The sequence below is a fragment of the Coregonus lavaretus genome (assembly GCF_964263955.1).
Source record: "Coregonus lavaretus genome assembly, contig: HAP1_SCAFFOLD_3648, whole genome shotgun sequence".
NCBI lineage: Eukaryota > Metazoa > Chordata > Actinopteri > Salmoniformes > Salmonidae > Coregonus > Coregonus lavaretus.
This window is the reverse complement of record NW_028157271.1, coordinates 20,001-39,660: the sequence shown is the minus strand read 5'-3', so window position 1 is coordinate 39,660 and position 19,660 is coordinate 20,001. Positions and strand designations below refer to the sequence as shown.

The 19,660-nt window shown below is 49.4% G+C and overlaps 1 protein-coding gene across 1 annotated transcript in view; it reads right to left on the bottom strand.

Moving 5' to 3' along the window:
• The window catches only part of LOC311125595 (trinucleotide repeat-containing gene 18 protein-like), a gene marked incomplete at its 3' end in the record, with an annotated part of 56,094 nt that overhangs the window by 18,942 nt on the left and 17,492 nt on the right, over positions 1–19,660 (bottom strand). Inside the window, exons 4-7 of the mRNA XM_084199620.1 lie at positions 2,603–2,761; positions 2,127–2,500; positions 1,898–2,032; positions 1,558–1,696 (exon numbers count right to left, since the gene is read on the bottom strand). Coding sequence (XP_084055746.1) covers positions 1,558–1,696; positions 1,898–2,032; positions 2,127–2,500; positions 2,603–2,761 — 807 coding nt within the window. The remainder of the gene's footprint in view (positions 1–1,557; positions 1,697–1,897; positions 2,033–2,126; positions 2,501–2,602; positions 2,762–19,660) is intronic.

Below are 19,660 nucleotides of genomic sequence, written 5' to 3'. Positions count from 1 at the left end.
GATTGGAGTCCACCTGTGGTAAATTCAATTGATTGGACAGGATTTGGAAAGACACACACCTGTCTATATAAGGTCCCACAGTTGACAGTGCATGTCAGAGCAAAAACCAAGCCAGGAGGTCGAAGGAATTGTCCATAGAGCTCTGAGACAGGATTGTGTCGAGGGACAGATCTGGGGAAGGGTACCAAAACATTTCTGCAGCATTGAAGGTCCCCAAGAACACAGTGGCCTCCATCATTCTTAAATGGAGGAAGTTTGGAACCACCAAGACTCTTCCTAGAGCTGGACGCCCGGCCAAACTGAGCAATCGGGGGAGAAGGGCCTTGGTCAGGGAGGTGACCAAGAACCTGATGGTCACTCGGACAGAGCTCCAGAGTTCCTCTGTGGAGATGGGAAAACCTTCCATAAGGACAACCATCTCTGCAGCACTCCACCAAATCAGGCCTTTATGGTAGAGTGGCCAGATGGAAGCCACTCCTCAGTAAAAGGCACCTAAAGGACTCTCAGACCATGAGAAACAAGATTCTCTGGTCTGATAAAACCAAGATTGAACTCTTTAGCCTGAATGCCAAGCGTCACGTCTGGAGGAAACCTGGCACCATCCCTACGGTGAAGCATGGTGGTGGCAGCATCATGCTGTGGGGATGTTTTTCAGCGGCAGGGACTGGGAGACTAGTCAGGATCGAGGGAAAGATGAACGGAGCAAAGTACAGAGAGATCCTTGATGAAAACCTGCTCCAGAGCCCTCAGGACATCAGACTGGGGCGAAGGTTCACCTTCCAACAGGACAACGACCCTAAGCACACAGCCAAGACAACTAGGGCCCTGTGTAGCTCAGTTGGTAGAGCATGGCGCTTGCAACGCCAGGGTTGTGGGTTCGATTCCCACGGGGGGCCAGTATGAAAATGTATGCCCTCACTAACTGTAAGTCGCTCTGGATAAGAACGTCTGCTAAATGACTAAAAATTTAAAATGTAAAAATGAGTGGCTTCGGGACAAGTCTCTGAATATCCTTGAGAGGCCCAGCCAGAAGCCGGACTTGAACCCGATCTAACATCTCTGGAGAGACCTGAAAATAGCTATGCAGCGACGCTCCCCATCCAACCTGACAGAGCTTGAGAGGATCTGCAGAGAAGAATGGGAGAAACTCCCCAAATACAGGTGTGCCAAGCTTGTAGCTTCATACCCCAAGAAGACTCAAGGCTGTAAACGCTGCCAAAGGTGCTTCAACAAAGTACTGAGTAAAGGGTCTGAATACCTATGTAAATAAGGTATTTATTTATTATACATTTGCAAAAATGTCTAAAAAACTGTTTTCGCTTTGTCATTATGGGGTATTGTGTGTAGATTGATGAGGGAAAAAAACGATTTAAATCCATTTTAGAATAAGGCTGTAACGTAACAAAATGTGGAAAAAGTCAAGGGGGTCTGAATACTTTCCGAATGCACTGTATACACCAATATATCAATGTATACACCAACATATCAATATAAACCCCAATGTATCAATATGTATCAATATATACACCAATGTATCGATATAACCAGTCAACTAACCAGATGACAGGGTCTTCTCAGCCAGACTGCTGTGTGACGGAGGAGGTTCGTCGTCTTCAGAGAAGCTGCTGTCCTGACTGGGTTCAAAGTCTTCATCAGCCTCCATACTCTTCATCAGCCTGCTGACCGCCCCACGAGCCTGTAAAAACGCAGCTCCACGTAACCCATCACGTAACCCATCACGTAACCCATCACGTAACCCATCACGTAACCCATCACGTAACCCATCACGTAACCCATCACGTAACACACAGCTGTGCATAACAACACGTGGAGGGATCCTTTTCCTACTAAATGTTGATGAACGAAGTGTGTGCGCGGGCGGCGGCAGTACACAGACCTCTCTGGGTTTAGCCTTGGCTTTTGATTGGCTCTTGCGCGCAGCAGGGCTGAGGGGAGGGGCTACAGGAGGGCTCTCTGTGATTGGACTAGACAGAGAGGGCGGGGTCAGGGGAGTGTCCTTCAGCCTCTTCTTCTGTTGAACACACACACAGAAACAAACAAGTTAGAACACACCCACACCCACCCCCCCCATCATAAACACAGACAGAGAGGGCGGACAGACTAACCTTCATCAAGTCTATCCCCTCCCTGGGCGTGGTTTTAGGTCTGGGGGCGGGCTTAGCGCCGATTGGAGGGTCTTTGCTGGAGGGTGAGATCTGATTGGTGGAGGCATCGTGGAGGAAGATCCTCTCGCTGCGTCTGCGTGTCCATCCTTCCTCCTCGCTAGCCCCTCCCCCTCCCCCGGGGTGGTCAAAGGTGAATCTCCTGGGTGACCGGGGAGATGGGCGGGGTTCGCGTTTGACCGGCGAGGTCTCATCGCTAGGCCGGTCGCCGTGGCGTGTTGCCGGGGGTAACAGGGGGAGTTCCGGAGCGGAGCGTTTCCCGTGGAGCAGAGAGGGGAACTTCCTCAGGCGCAGGTCGGAACCAGAGTCCGCACCACCTGGAAGACACACAGGGGTGGTTAGCGACCGTAGCAATGGCAACTCTGACAGGGTTACCAATGGGAGTTCAAAAAACCGTCCAAAAATCTCTCTCAGCTTACCCGGAACGCTTTGCCTGCTACGGCGTTTGTTGTCGTGGAGACGGGGCTGCGGGGCGGGGTTTACCGGGAGGGCGCTCGCTGCGAACCTGGCCAGCAGGCCCAACCCACTCTCCTCCAGCTCACTCCCCTCTTCCTCATCCTCCTCATCCTCAGAGGACTCTGTCGTAGAGACAGTATTTCTGGTCAGTATCACACAGGGAAACTCCAACATCATGTATGTATTAGTGTAGTATTGCTATAGTGAGCGAGGCACTTAACCCTGATTGCTCCTGTAAGGTCGCTCTGGATAAGAGCGTCTGCTAAAATGACTAAAAATGTAAAATGTACAGTGTGGAGAGGACAGGAGCTGGGGCCTAGCAGGGGCCTAGGGTCTTTATGGGGCTCTGCCAGAGCAGGGGGCTGGAGTAGGAGCTCAGCCCAGTCGACAGGCTCTATAGCACAGTGTGGAGAGGACAGGAGCTGGGGCCTAGGGTCTTTATGGGGCTCTACCAGAGCAGGGGGCTGGAGTAGGAGCTTAGCCCAGTCGACAGGCTCTGAGGCTAGGGGAGGGGCAGCCTGCAGAAAACCATATACTGTAGTGATGAAAAAATTAATTCAATAAAAAAAAAAAATCGATAGTTACATATCGCATTTTATATCAGACGATATTATATCGATACTTTGACTCCAAGTATCGATTTGTAAAAAATCTGTTTATATTTGTTTAGCTAGGTAGCGTTAGCTAGCGCTAGTTGGCTGTAGCTGCGCCAAAACGACGGTATTTTTTTATCATAAAGATTCTACATCTTTTTTAAATAGTGAGCCAACATGTTTTCAGCACTTTTATTTCCATGACTGATCAAAACTCTCATGATCTCTTTCGTCTCTCTGCAGAAAACATAGTGAGAAATATGTTGAGAGAAAGAGAGAGCGAGAGAGCGAGAGCGAGAAAGAGAGAGCGAGAGAGAGAGCGAGAGAGAGCGAGAGAGAGAGCGAGAGAGAGAGAGAGAGAGACAGAGAGAGAGAGAGAGAGAGCGAGAGAGAGAGCGAGAGAGAGACAGAGAGAGAGAGAGAGAGAGAGAGACAGAGAGACAGAGAGAGACAGAGAGAGAGAGAGAGAGACAGAGACAGAGAGAGAGAGCGAGAGAGAGAGCGAGAGAAAGACAGAGAGAGAGAGAGAGAGAGAGAGAGAGAGAGACAGAGAGAGAGAGAGAGAGAGAGAGACAGAGAGAGAGAGAGAGAGAGCGAGAGAGAGAGCGAGACAGAGAGAGAGAGAGAGAGAGAGCGAGAGAGAGAGAGAGAGAGAGAGCGAGAGAGAGAGAAGCGAGTACAGCCTAAATGTGCAGCGTGAGGTAAAGGGAGAACAGCAGAGTTAAACACAGAAAGCTGCTGAGACCATCAGCTATGCTCAGAGCAAAAACACTGACTCATATCATACATTATTAACAAGTCCTCAGCAGAGAGAGAGAGGGGGGGGGGGATGAGGGATAGAGAGAGGGGGGATGAGGGAGAGAGGGGGGATGAGGGAGAGAGAGGGGGGATGAGAGAGAGAGGAGGGGGGATGAGGGAGAGAGAGAGGGGGGGATGAGGGAGAGAGAGAGAGAGAGAGGGGGGATGAGGGAGAGAGAGAGAGGGGGGTGAGGGAGAGAGAGAGAGGGGGGATGGAGAGAGAGAGAGAGAGGGGGGTGAGGGATAGAGAGGGGATGAGGGAGGGGAGGAGAGAGATAGGAGGGAGAGGGGATGAGGAGAGGGAGAGAGGGGGATGAGGGAGAGAGAGAGAGGGGGGATGAGGGAGAGAGGGGGGATGGGGATGAGGGGGAGAGGAGGGGGGATGGGGATGAGGGGGGGAGAGAGGGGGGGGATGGGGATGAGGGGGAGAGAGGGGGGATGGGGATGAGGGGGGGAGAGAGGGGGGGATGGGGATGAGGGGGGGATGGGGATGAGGGGGAGAGAGGGGGGGTGGGGATGAGGGAGAGAGGGGGGGTGGGATGAGGGAGAGAGGGGGGGGTGGGGATGAGGGAGAGAGGGGGGGTGCGGATGAGGGAGAGAGAGGGGGGATGGGATGAGGGAGAGAGAGGGGGGGATGAGGGAGGGAGAGAGAGGCGGGATGAGGGAGAGAGAGAGGGGGGATGAGGGAGAGAGAGGAGGGGGGATGAGGGATGAGGGAGAGAGGAGGGGGGGGTGAGGGATGAGGGAGAGAGGGGGGATGAGGGAGAGAGAGAGAGAGAGAGGGACGAGGGGGAGAGAGAGAAAGAGAGAGATAGAGAGAGGGGGGATGAGGGAGAGAAAGAGAAAGAGAGGGGGATGGGTGATGAGGGAGAGAGAGAGGGGGGATGAGGGAGAGAGAGGGGGGATGAGGGAGAGAGAAATGTCCCCATTCACTACCTCTGTAGTTAGTACACTGCCTAAGAGACAGAACAGAGTGGTTACAGGGCTGTCTAGCAGACAGACAGACAGACAGAACAGGTGGTACAGGGCTGTCTAGCAGACAGACAGACAGAACAGAGTGGTACAGGGCTGTCTAGCAGACATACAGACAGACAGACAGAACAGAGTGGTACAGGCTGTCTAGCAGACAGAGACAGAACAGAGTGGTACAGGGCTGTCTAGCAGACAGACAGACAGAACAGAGTGCTACAGGGCTGTCTAGCAGACAGACAGACAGAACAGAGTGGTACAGGGCTGTCTAGCAGACAGACAGACAGAACAGAGTGGTACAGGGCTGTCTAGCAGACAGACAGACAGAACAGAGTGGTACAGGGCTGTCTAGACAGACAGACAGACAGACAGAGTGGTACAGGGCTGTCTAGCAGACAGACAGACAGACAGAACAGAGTGGTACAGGGCTGTCTAGCAGACAGACAGACAGACAGAACAGAGTGGTACAGGGCTGTCTAGCAGACAGACAGACAGAACAGAGTGGTACAGGGCTGTCTAGCAGACAGATAGACAGAACAGAGTGGTACAGGGCTTGTCAGCAGACAGACAGACAGAACAGAGTGGTACAGGGCTGTCTAGCAGACAGACAGACAGAACAGAGTGGTACAGGGCTGTCTAGCAGCAACAGACAGAGGTACAGGGCTGTCTAGCAGACAGACAGACAGAACAGAGTGGTACAGGGCTGTCTAGCAGACAGACAGACAGACCAGAGTGGTACAGGGCTGTCTAGCAGACAGACAGACAGACAGAACAGAGTGGTACAGGGCTGTCTAGCAGACAGACAGACAGACAGAACAGAGTGGTACAGGGCTGTCTAGCAGACAGACAGACAGAACAGAGTGGTACAGGGCTGTCTAGCAGACAGAAGACAGAACAGAGTGGGTACAGGGCTGTCTAGCAGACAGACAGACAGAACAGAGTGGTACAGGCTGTCTAGCAGACAGACAGACAGACAGAACAGAGTGGTAGAGGGCTGTCTAGCAGACAGACAGACAGACAGAACAGAGTGGTACAGGGCTGTCTAGCAGACAGACAGACAGACAGAACAGAGTGGTACAGGGCTGTCTAGCAGACAGACAGACAGACAGAACAGAGTGGTACAGGGCTGTCTAGCAGACAGACAGACAGACAGAACAGAGTGGTACAGGGCTGTCTAGCAGACAGACAGACAGAACAGAGTGTGCTGACAGACAGACAGACAGAACAGAGTGGTACAAAAGGGCTGTACTAGCAGACAGACAGACAGACAGACAGACAGAACAGAGTGGTACAGGGCTGTCTAGCAGACAGACAGACAGAACAGAGTGGTACAGGGCTGTCTAGCAGACAGACAGACAGACAGAACAGAGTGGTACAGGGCTGTCTAGCAGACAGACAGACAGAACAGAGTGGTGCAGCAGCAGACAGACAGACAGAACAGAGTGGTACAGGGCTGTCTAGCAGACAGACAGACAGACAGAACAGAGTGGTACAGGGCTGTCTAGCAGACAGACAGACAGAACAGAGTGGTACAGGGCTGTCTAGCAGACAGACAGACAGACAGAACAGAGTGGTACAGGGCTGTCTAGCAGACAGACAGACAGAACAGAGTGGTACAGGGCTGTCTAGCAGACAGACAGACAGACAGAACAGAGTGGTACAGGGCTGTCTAGCAGACAGACAGACAGAACAGAGTGGTACAGGGCTGTCTAGCAGACAGACAGACAGACAGAACAGAGTGGTACAGGGCTGTCTAGCAGACAGACAGACAGAACAGAGTGGTACAGGGCTGTCTAGCAGACAGACAGACAGAACAGAGTGGTACAGGGCTGTCTAGCAGACAGACAGACAGACAGAACAGAGTGGTACAGGGCTGTCTAGCAGACAGACAGACAGACAGAACAGAGTGGTACAGGGCTGTCTAGCAGACAGACAGACAGACAGAACAGAGTGGTACAGGGCTGTCTAGCAGACAGACAGACAGACAGAACAGAGTGGTACAGGGCTGTCTAGCAGACAGACAGACAGAACAGAGTGGTACAGGGCTGTCTAGCAGACAGACAGACAGACAGAACAGAGTGGTACAGGGCTGTCTAGCAGACAGACAGACAGACAGAACAGAGTGGTACAGGGCTGTCTAGCAGACAGACAGACAGACAGAACAGAGTGGTACAGGGCTGTCTAGCAGACAGACAGACAGACAGAACAGAGTGGTACAGGGCTGTCTAGCAGACAGACAGACAGAACAGAGTGGTACAGGGCTGTCTAGCAGACAGACAGACAGACAGAACAGAGTGGTACAGGGCTGTCTAGCAGACAGACAGACAGACAGAACAGAGTGGTACAGGGCTGTCTAGCAGACAGACAGACAGACAGAACAGAGTGGTACAGGGCTGTCTAGCAGACAGACAGACAGACAGAACAGAGTGGTACAGGGCTGTCTAGCAGACAGACAGACAGAACAGAGTGGTACAGGGCTGTCTAGCAGACAGACAGACAGACAGAACAGAGTGGTACAGGGCTGTCTAGCAGACAGACAGACAGACAGAACAGAGTGGTACAGGGCTGTCTAGCAGACAGACAGACAGAACAGAGTGGTGCAGACAGACAGACAGAACAGAGTGGTACAGGGCTGTCTAGCAGACAGACAGACAGACAGAACAGAGTGGTACAGGGCTGTCTAGCAGACAGACAGACAGACAGAACAGAGTGGTACAGGGCTGTCTAGCAGACAGACAGACAGAACAGAGTGGTACAGGGCTGTCTAGCAGACAGACAGACAGACAGAACAGAGTGGTACAGGGCTGTCTAGCAGACAGACAGACAGAACAGAGTGGTACAGGGCTGTCTAGCAGACAGACAGACAGACAGAACAGAGTGGTACAGGGCTGTCTAGCAGACAGACAGACAGAACAGAGTGGTACAGGGCTGTCTAGCAGACAGACAGACAGAACAGAGTGGTACAGGGCTGTCTAGCAGACAGACAGACAGACAGAACAGAGTGGTACAGGGCTGTCTAGCAGACAGACAGACAGACAGAACAGAGTGGTACAGGGCTGTCTAGCAGACAGACAGACAGACAGAACAGAGTGGTACAGGGCTGTCTAGCAGACAGACAGACAGACAGACAGAGTGGTACAGGGCTGTCTAGCAGACAGACAGACAGACAGAACAGAGTGGTACAGGGCTGTCTAGCAGACAGACAGACAGACAGAACAGAGTGGTACAGGGCTGTCTAGCAGACAGACAGACAGACAGAACAGAGTGGTACAGGGCTGTCTAGCAGACAGACAGACAGACAGAACAGAGTGGTACAGGGCTGTCTAGCAGACAGACAGACAGACAGAACAGAGTGGTACAGGGCTGTCTAGCAGACAGACAGACAGACAGAACAGAGTGGTACAGGGCTGTCTAGCAGACAGACAGACAGAACAGAGTGGTACAGGGCTGTCTAGCAGACAGACAGACAGACAGAACAGAGTGGTACAGGGCTGTCTAGCAGACAGACAGACAGAACAGAGTGGTACAGGGCTGTCTAGCAGACAGACAGACAGAACAGAGTGGTACAGGGCTGTCTAGCAGACAGACAGACAGACAGAACAGAGTGGTACAGGGCTGTCTAGCAGACAGACAGACAGACAGAACAGAGTGGTACAGGGCTGTCTAGCAGACAGACAGACAGACAGAACAGAGTGGTACAGGGCTGTCTAGCAGACAGACAGACAGACAGAACAGAGTGGTACAGGGCTGTCTAGCAGACAGACAGACAGACAGAACAGAGTGGTACAGGGCTGTCTAGCAGACAGACAGACAGACAGAACAGAGTGGTACAGGGCTGTCTAGCAGACAGACAGACAGACAGAACAGAGTGGTACAGGGCTGTCTAGCAGACAGACAGACAGACAGAACAGAGTGGTACAGGGCTGTCTAGCAGACAGACAGACAGAACAGAACAGAGTGGTACAGGGCTGTCTAGCAGACAGACAGACAGACAGACAGAACAGAGTGGTACAGGGCTGTCTAGCAGACAGACAGAACAGAACAGAGTGGTACAGGGCTGTCTAGCAGACAGACAGACAGAACAGAGTGGTACAGGGCTGTCTAGCAGACAGACAGACAGAACAGAGTGGTACAGGGCTGTCTAGCAGACAGACAGACAGACAGAACAGAGTGGTACAGGGCTGTCTAGCAGACAGACAGACAGAACAGAGTGGTACAGGGCTGTCTAGCAGACAGACAGACAGAACAGAGTGGTACAGGGCTGTCTAGCAGACAGACAGACAGACAGAACAGAGTGGTACAGGGCTGTCTAGCAGACAGACAGACAGACAGAACAGAGTGGTACAGGGCTGTCTAGCAGACAGACAGACAGACAGAACAGAGTGGTACAGGGCTGTCTAGCAGACAGACAGACAGAACAGAGTGGTACAGGGCTGTCTAGCAGACAGACAGACAGAACAGAGTGGTACAGGGCTGTCTAGCAGACAGACAGACAGAACAGAGTGGTACAGGGCTGTCTAGCAGACAGACAGACAGAACAGAGTGGTACAGGGCTGTCTAGCAGACAGACAGACAGAACAGAGTGGTACAGGGCTGTCTAGCAGACAGACAGACAGAACAGAGTGGTACAGGGCTGTCTAGCAGACAGACAGACAGAACAGAGTGGTACAGGGCTGTCTAGCAGACAGACAGACAGAACAGAGTGGTACATGGCTGTCTAGCAGACAGACAGACAGACAGAACAGAGTGGTACAGGGCTGTCTAGCAGACAGACAGACAGACAGAACAGAGTGGTACAGGGCTGTCTAGCAGACAGACAGACAGACAGAACAGAGTGGTACAGGGCTGTCTAGCAGACAGACAGACAGAACAGAGTGGTACAGGGCTGTCTAGCAGACAGACAGACAGAACAGAGTGGTACAGGGCTGTCTAGCAGACAGACAGACAGACAGAACAGAGTGGTACAGGGCTGTCTAGCAGACAGACAGACAGAACAGAGTGGTACAGCGCTGTCTAGCAGACAGACAGACAGACAGAACAGAGTGGTACAGGGCTGTCTAGCAGACAGACAGACAGAACAGAGTGGTACAGGGCTGTCTAGCAGACAGACAGACAGAACAGAGTGGTACAGGGCTGTCTAGCAGACAGACAGACAGACAGAACAGAGTGGTACAGGGCTGTCTAGCAGACAGACAGACAGACAGAACAGAGTGGTACAGGGCTGTCTAGCAGACAGACAGACAGACAGAACAGAGTGGTACAGGGCTGTCTAGCAGACAGACAGACAGAACAGAGTGGTACAGGGCTGTCTAGCAGACAGACAGACAGACAGAACAGAGTGGTACAGGGCTGTCTAGCAGACAGACAGACAGACAGAACAGAGTGGTACAGGGCTGTCTAGCAGACAGACAGATAGAACAGAGTGGTACAGGGCTGTCTAGCAGACAGACAGACAGACAGAACAGAGTGGTACAGGGCTGTCTAGCAGACAGACAGACAGAACAGAGTGGTACAGGGCTGTCTAGCAGACAGACAGACAGACAGACAGACAGAACAGAGTGGTACAGGGCTGTCAAGCAGACAGACAGACAGACATAACAGAGTGGTACAGGGCTGTCTAGCAGACAGACAGACAGACAGAACAGAGTGGTACAGGGCTGTCTAGCAGACAGACAGACAGAACAGAGTGGTACAGGGCTGTCTAGCAGACAGACAGACAGACAGAACAGAGTGGTACAGGGCTGTCTAGCAGACAGACAGACAGAACAGAGTGGTACAGGGCTGTCTAGCAGACAGACAGACAGACAGAACAGAGTGGTACAGGGCTGTCTAGCAGACAGACAGACAGACAGAACAGAGTGGTACAGGGCTGTCTAGCAGACAGACAGACAGAACAGAGTGGTACAGGGCTGTCTAGCAGACAGACAGACAGACAGAACAGAGTGGTACAGGGCTGTCTAGCAGACAGACAGACAGACAGAACAGAGTGGTACAGGGCTGTCTAGCAGACAGACAGACAGAACAGAGTGGTACAGGGCTGTCTAGCAGACAGACAGACAGACAGACAGACAGAACAGAGTGGTACAGGGCTGTCTAGCAGACAGACAGACAGACAGAACAGAGTGGTACAGGGCTGTCTAGCAGACAGACAGACAGAACAGAGTGGTACAGGGCTGTCTAGCAGACAGACAGACAGAACAGAGTGGTACAGGGCTGTCTAGCAGACAGACAGACAGACAGAACAGAGTGGTACAGGGCTGTCTAGCAGACAGACAGACAGAACAGAGTGGTACAGGGCTGTCTAGCAGACAGACAGACAGACAGAACAGAGTGGTACAGGGCTGTCTAGCAGACAGACAGACAGAACAGAGTGGTACAGGGCTGTCTAGCAGACAGACAGACAGACAGAACAGAGTGGTACAGGGCTGTCTAGCAGACAGACAGACAGACAGAACAGAGTGGTACAGGGCTGTCTAGCAGACAGACAGACAGACAGAACAGAGTGGTACAGGGCTGTCTAGCAGACAGACAGACAGACAGAACAGAGTGGTACAGGGCTGTCTAGCAGACAGACAGACAGACAGACAGAACAGAGTGGTACAGGGCTGTCTAGCAGACAGACAGACAGACAGAACAGAGTGGTACAGGGCTGTCTAGCAGACAGACAGACAGACAGAACAGAGTGGTACAGGGCTGTCTAGCAGACAGACAGACAGACAGAACAGAGTGGTACAGGGCTGTCTAGCAGACAGACAGACAGACAGAACAGAGTGGTACAGGGCTGTCTAGCAGACAGACAGACAGACAGAACAGAGTGGTACAGGGCTGTCTAGCAGACAGACAGACAGACAGAACAGAGTGGTACAGGGCTGTCTAGCAGACAGACAGACAGACAGAACAGAGTGGTACAGGGCTGTCTAGCAGACAGACAGACAGACAGAACAGAGTGGTACAGGGCTGTCTAGCAGACAGACAGACAGACAGAACAGAGTGGTACAGGGCTGTCTAGCAGACAGACAGACAGACAGAACAGAGTGGTACAGGGCTGGATTGAGACTCAGCCCAGTGGTTAGAAGTTAGAACAATGGCTGCTGACAGGATGAGCTGTGATTGGTTAGAGAACCATGGCTGCAGACAGGATGAGCTGTGATTGGTTAGAGAGAAGCCAGGGTTAGGAGCACAGACTGACAGACAGACATGAAGACAGGCAGGCAGTAGTGCTGCGCTATTAGTGCTTTTTTAGGTCGGTTTGGTTTCTGTTCGCAAAAAAAATGATCACGTTTTCTATTCTGTTTTTGCATATATATATATATATATTTTTTTTTTTACATGAAATTAAATTATGAAATAAAGCTTTTTTAATGCAAATTCTAGAGCCAAAAATAGTGAGCATTCAATTAGCCAAAACATTGAAAATATTCCATTGTCTCTGTCGGGTCCACATTGGGTAGACATCAATAGAACAACAGTAAATTACTATGAAATAAGACAATATTTCCGTTGTGTATATTACGTCGTTTTTATTTGATGACTTTATTCTTTTTAATTCCTTAAAGTCATCATCTCATCTCTGTTCAGAAAGTAGCAGCCAGCCAAACCCATCTAACGTTATCTACAGTTGAAAAGGCACAGTCAACTTAGTGTACACGTCCCACTGGTCCACTCAAATGATGTCAATTAGCCTATCAGAAGCTTCTAAAGCCATGACATCATTTTCTGGAATTTTCCAAGCTGTTTAAAGGCACCGTCAACTTAGTGTATGTAAACTTCTGACCCACTGGAATTGTGATACAGTGAATTATAAGTGAAATAATCTGTCTGTAAACAATTGTTGGAAAAATTACTTGTATCATGCACAAAGTAGATGTCCTAACCGACTTGCCAAAACAATAGTTTGTTAACAAGAAATTTGTGGAGTGGTTGAAAAAATGAGTTTTAATGACTCCAACCTAAGTGTGTGTAAACTTCCGACTTCAAGTGTAAGTAATTTTTTTGGGGTATCTGTACTGTACTTTACAATGTATATTTTTGACAGATTTTACTTGACTACATTACTAAAGAAGAAAATAAACTTCCGACTTCAACTGTATATTCTCCCTATACTTAACCAGTGGTGTAAAGTAGTTAAGTAAAAATACTTTAAAGTACTACTTAAGTAGTTTTTTGGGGGGTAATCTGTACTTTACTAATTTTACTTCACTACATTCCTAAAGAAAATAATGTACTTTTTACTCAATAGATTTTTCCCCTGACACCCAAAAGTACTCGTTGCCTAGCAGGATTGGAAAATGGTCCAAATGCACGCACTTATCCAGAGAACATCCCTGGTCATCCCTACTGCCCCTGGCTATCCGTAAATAACATTTATCCAGAGAACATCCCTGGTCATCCCTACTGCCCCTGGCTATCCGTAAATAACATTTATCCAGAGAACATCCCTGGTCATCCCTACTGCCCCTGGCTATCCGTAAATAACATTTATCCAGAGAACATCCCTGGTCATCCCTACTGCCCCTGGCTATCCGTAAATAACATTTATCCAGAGAACATCCCTGGTCATCCCTACTGCCCCTGGCTATCCGTAAATAACATTTATCCAGAGAACATCCCTGGTCATCCCTACTGCCCCTGGCTATCCGTAAATAACATTTATCCAGAGAACATCCCTGGTCATCCCTACTGCCCCTGGCTATCCATAAATAACATTTATCCAGAGAACATCCCTGGTCATCCCTACTGCCCCTGGCTATCCGTAAATAACATTTATCCAGAGAACATCCCTGGTCATCCCTACTGCCCCTGGCTATCCGTAAATAACATTTATCCAGAGAACATCCCTGGTCATCCCTACTGCCCCTGGCTATCCGTAAATAACATTTATCCAGAGAACATCCCTGGTCATCCCTACTGCCCCTGGCTATCCGTAAATAACATTTATCCAGAGAACATCCCTGGTCATCCCTACTGCCCCTGGCTATCCGTAAATAACATTTATCCAGAGAACATCCCTGGTCATCCCTACTGCCCCTGGCTATCCGTAAATAACATTTATCCAGAGAACATCCCTGGTCATCCCTACTGCCCCTGGCTATCCGTAAATAACATTTATCCAGAGAACATCCCTGGTCATCCCTACTGCCTCTGAGCGTGCCTCTGGCTATCCGTAAATACAATTTTTTTAAATGGTGCCGTCTGGTTTGCTTAATATATGGGATTTGAAATGATTTATACTTTTACTTTTGATACTTAAGTATTTTTTTGCAGTTACATTTACTTTTGGTACTTAAGTATATTTAAAACCAAATACTTTTTTTTTTTTTACTTTTACTCACGTAGTATTTTACTGGGTGACTTTCACTTTTACTTGAGTCATTTTATATTATAAAGGTAGAAAATTTGATATTTTTTCCCCACCACTGTACTGTCCTGTCTTTAGTCATCCTAGCCTCCCTAAGTATGCTGCAGAGCTGTCTGACCAAATCATTTGACTAGTTCTTCAAAGTAGACAAGGCATACTTTCACTAACTGTCTCTGGCCCTCTCGTCGTTGTGTACATTCCTCTCTCACGAGGTCTGTTTGTATGTAGACTAACGTAGCAGGCGTGAAAGTGTATCCGTCCAGAGATCTTTATATAATGAGGAGATGCTCACGTCTCCACCCTAAAAACAGGAGTCGTTGTCCCAAAGGTGGGAAGGAAGGCAACAAGTTTAGGTCAAAAATAAGCCCATAGAAACGCATTGGACTTATTTTAGACAGACTCTGATCCATCTCAGTCCGAAACTGAAATAAATGGCGGAATGGATTATGGGATTGTAGTTCATTATCACTTTTCTGAACTGAGCTAGGTTGAATATTTGCTTAGTGAAAACTACAATTGCAGCCCTGTCCAGTCCCTACTAGGGCCAGAACGCATCCATCCTTCCGTCCTCCCCTTCCAGAGAGTAATCGCTGATCTGACTCGTCCCTTCCAGAGAGTAATCGCTGATCTGACTCGTCCCTTCCAGAGAGTAATCGCTGATCTGACTCGTCCCTTCCAGAGAGTAATCGCTGATCTGACTCGTCCCTTCCAGAGAGTAATCGCTGATCTGACTCGTCCCTTCCAGAGAGTAATCATTGATCTGACTCGTCTGGACTCGTCCCTTCCAGAGAGTAATCGCTGATCTGACTCGTCTGGACTCGTCCCTTCCAGAGAGTAATCGCTGATCTGACTCGTCTGGACTCGTCCCTTCCAGAGAGTAATCGCTGATCTGACTCGTCCCTTCCAGAGAGTAATCGCTGATCTGACTCGTCCCTTCCAGAGAGTAATCGCTGATCTGACTCGTCCCTTCCAGAGAGTAATCATTGATCTGACTCGTCTGGACTCGTCCCTTCCAGAGAGTAATCGCTGATCTGACTCGTCTGGACTCGTCCCTTCCAGAGAGTAATCGCTGATCTGACTCGTCCCTTCCAGAGAGTAATCGCTGATCTGACTCGTCCCTTCCAGAGAGTAATCGCTGATCTGACTCGTCCCTTCCAGAGAGTAATCATTGATCTGACTCGTCTGGACTCGTCCCTTCCAGAGAGTAATCGCTGATCTGACTCGTCCCTTCCAGAGAGTAATCGCTGATCTGACTCGTCTGGACTCGTCCCTTCCAGAGAGTAATCGCTGATCTGACTCGTCCCTTCCAGAGAGTAATCGCTGATCTGACTCGTCCCTTCCAGAGAGTAATCGCTGATCTGACTCGTCCCTTCCAGAGAGTAGTCACTGATCTGACTCGTCCCTTCCAGAGAGTAATCATTGATCTGACTCATCTGGACTCGTCCCTTCCAGAGAGTAATCGCTGATCTGACTCGTCTGGACTCGTCCCTTCCAGAGAGTAATCGCTGATCTGACTCGTCTTGACTCGTCCCTTCCAGAGAGTAATCGCTGATCTGACTCGTCTTGACTCGTCCCTTCCAGAGAGTAATCGCTGATCTGACTCGTCCCTTCCAGAGAGTAGTCACTGATCTGACTCGTCCCTTCCAGAGAGTAATCATTGATCTGACTCATCTGGACTCGTCCCTTCCAGAGAGTAATCGCTGATCTGACTCGTCTGGACTCGTCCCTTCCAGAGAGTAATCGCTGATCTGACTCGTCCCTTCCAGAGAGTAATCGCTGATCTGACTCGTCCCTTCCAGAGAGTAATCGCTGATCTGACTCGTCCCTTCCAGAGAGTAATCGCTGATCTGACTCGTCCCTTCCAGAGAGTAATCGCTGATCTGACTCGTCCCTTCCAGAGAGTAATCGCTGATCTGACTCGTCCCTTCTAGAGAGTAATCGCTGATCTGACTCGTCCCTTCCAGAGAGTAGTCACTGATCTGACTCGTCCCTTCCAGAGAGTAATCGCTGATCTGACTCGTCCCTTCCAGAGAGTAGTCCCTGATCTGACTCGTCCCTTCCAGAGAGTAATCGCTGATCTGACTCGTCCCTTCCAGAGAGTAGTCACTGATCTGACTCGTCCCTTCTAGAGAGTAATCGCTGATCTGACTCGTCCCTTCCAGAGAGTAATCATTGATCTGACTCGTCTGGACTCGTCCCTTCCAGAGAGTAATCGCTGATCTGACTCGTCTGGACTCGTCCCTTCCAGAGAGTAATCGCTGATCTGACTCGTCTGGACTCGTCCCTTCCAGAGAGTAATCGCTGATCTGACTCGTCCCTTCCAGAGAGTAATCGCTGATCTGACTCGTCCCTTCCAGAGAGTAATCGCTGATCTGACTCGTCCCTTCCAGAGAGTAATCATTGATCTGACTCGTCTGGACTCGTCCCTTCCAGAGAGTAATCGCTGATCTGACTCGTCTGGACTCGTCCCTTCCAGAGAGTAATCGCTGATCTGACTCGTCCCTTCCAGAGAGTAATCGCTGATCTGACTCGTCCCTTCCAGAGAGTAATCGCTGATCTGACTCGTCCCTTCCAGAGAGTAATCATTGATCTGACTCGTCTGGACTCGTCCCTTCCAGAGAGTAATCGCTGATCTGACTCGTCCCTTCCAGAGAGTAATCGCTGATCTGACTCGTCTGGACTCGTCCCTTCCAGAGAGTAATCGCTGATCTGACTCGTCCCTTCCAGAGAGTAATCGCTGATCTGACTCGTCCCTTCCAGAGAGTAATCGCTGATCTGACTCGTCCCTTCCAGAGAGTAGTCACTGATCTGACTCGTCCCTTCCAGAGAGTAATCATTGATCTGACTCATCTGGACTCGTCCCTTCCAGAGAGTAATCGCTGATCTGACTCGTCTGGACTCGTCCCTTCCAGAGAGTAATCGCTGATCTGACTCGTCTTGACTCGTCCCTTCCAGAGAGTAATCGCTGATCTGACTCGTCTTGACTCGTCCCTTCCAGAGAGTAATCGCTGATCTGACTCGTCCCTTCCAGAGAGTAGTCACTGATCTGACTCGTCCCTTCCAGAGAGTAATCATTGATCTGACTCATCTGGACTCGTCCCTTCCAGAGAGTAATCGCTGATCTGACTCGTCTGGACTCGTCCCTTCCAGAGAGTAATCGCTGATCTGACTCGTCCCTTCCAGAGAGTAATCGCTGATCTGACTCGTCCCTTCCAGAGAGTAATCGCTGATCTGACTCGTCCCTTCCAGAGAGTAATCGCTGATCTGACTCGTCCCTTCCAGAGAGTAATCGCTGATCTGACTCGTCCCTTCCAGAGAGTAATCGCTGATCTGACTCGTCCCTTCTAGAGAGTAATCGCTGATCTGACTCGTCCCTTCCAGAGAGTAGTCACTGATCTGACTCGTCCCTTCCAGAGAGTAATCGCTGATCTGACTCGTCCCTTCCAGAGAGTAGTCCCTGATCTGACTCGTCCCTTCCAGAGAGTAATCGCTGATCTGACTCGTCCCTTCCAGAGAGTAGTCACTGATCTGACTCGTCCCTTCTAGAGAGTAATCGCTGATCTGACTCGTCCCTTCTAGAGAGTAGTCACTGATCTGACACGGTTTGTAACATTGTTGGATAGAGGGCTCTTCTTTGCCATCTTCTTTGCATAAAGCAGGTTTTGTGGCACGTGAGTGTCTATCCAAGTCTATAGTTTGTAAATATAAACCAGATCAGTCAGATCCCTCATTACTAGGAAGGAAAGGAAGGTTAGGTGTCTAGAACTCAGACCCGAGCAAAAGGTTCTATTTGTGAAGCAAACGTTCATATTGAAATTTTTGATTGTCCATGAGACTCAATATTCAACACCAGATCCCGCCAGGCGACTAGTAGTTTGAGCATCCATGTTAGCATTAGCATCACCACTGAGACACAGAGAGAGGATGGACATCCTTACTTACACAACAGGTGACAGGTGTGTGGCCTCAGGCAGGGCAGGGCAGCGCATGGAGTAGCCTAGCCGTAGCTTAGCCATGTAGCCTAGTCGTAGCGTCGGCTAGCTATAGCGTAGCTTAGCTATGTAGCCTAGTCGTAGCGTCGGCTAGCTATAGCGTAGCTTAGCCATGTTGCCTAGTCATAGCGTCGGCTAGCTATAGCGTAGCTTAGCCATGTAGCCTAGTCGTAGCGTCGGCTAGCTATAGCGTAGCTTAGCCATGTAGCCTAGTCGTAGCATCAACTAGCTGTAGCATACTGTAAAACTTCAAATTAAAAAGCTGCAATATGCAGAAATCGCTCCGCCATTTACTGGTTGCTAAAATTCTAATCGTTTGCCTAATTTCAGTTTATGTGACAAAACAAGCAGTGTAGAGAATCATTGTCTAAACCGCTGTGAAATTAGCTTTTCAATAAAACAAAAAATATGGTATTTTCAGCTGTTTGAAGCTGATGTATAAAACGAAACTTAAGAACGGGAAACATAGAAATAGCACACATAGAACAGATCTACCCCCATTCAATGCGAATAACAGATCTATAACTCACATTTCTATGTGAATTTGGTCAGGTTGACCAAAAAGTGACATATTGCAGCTTTTAATAGCCGGTTGTTTATTTGCTTAAATCACTGAAACGCAACAGATGATTATTAGAGACAGGCTTCTATTTTAGCCAGGCATCTATTTCCTTAATGCAACGCATAGTTAAATTGTTTAATTCCACCATTTTAATAAATGTCTTCATTTTCTTCACTAATTTATTTTTCATTATCTTAGTATGTCTCTATTTCGGAAAAATAAATAAAAAATTCCTTGACAGAATAATGATTCTCCTCTGACTGGATTTTCAGAAGTTCTTACTTCCACCACTAGAGGGCGATGTCTAGGGGTCTGTACTCCCAAAGTTGTTGACTGTTTTTGTGCTTGCCAGTTAGCCAGCAGTTCTCAGCAGTTAGCAGCCAGTTAGCCAGCAGTTCTCAGCAGTTAGCAGCCAATTAGATAGCAGTTCTCAGCAGTTAGCAGCCAATTAGATAGCAGTTCTCAGCAGTTAGCAGCCAATTAGATAGCAGTTCTCAGCAGTTAGCAGCCAGTTAGATAGCAGTTCTCAGCAGTTAGCAGCCAATGGCTAGCAGTTCTCAGCAGTTAGCAGCCAATGGCTGGCAGTTCTCAGCAGTAAGCAGCCAATGGCTAGCAGTTCTCAGCAGTTAGATAGCAGTTCTCAGCAGTTAGCAGCCAATGGCTAGCAGTTTCTTACTGGTGATAAGAACTGATGATTGCCATGATTTTTTCAAATTATTATTACATTATTTAATGTAACAAGTCAAACA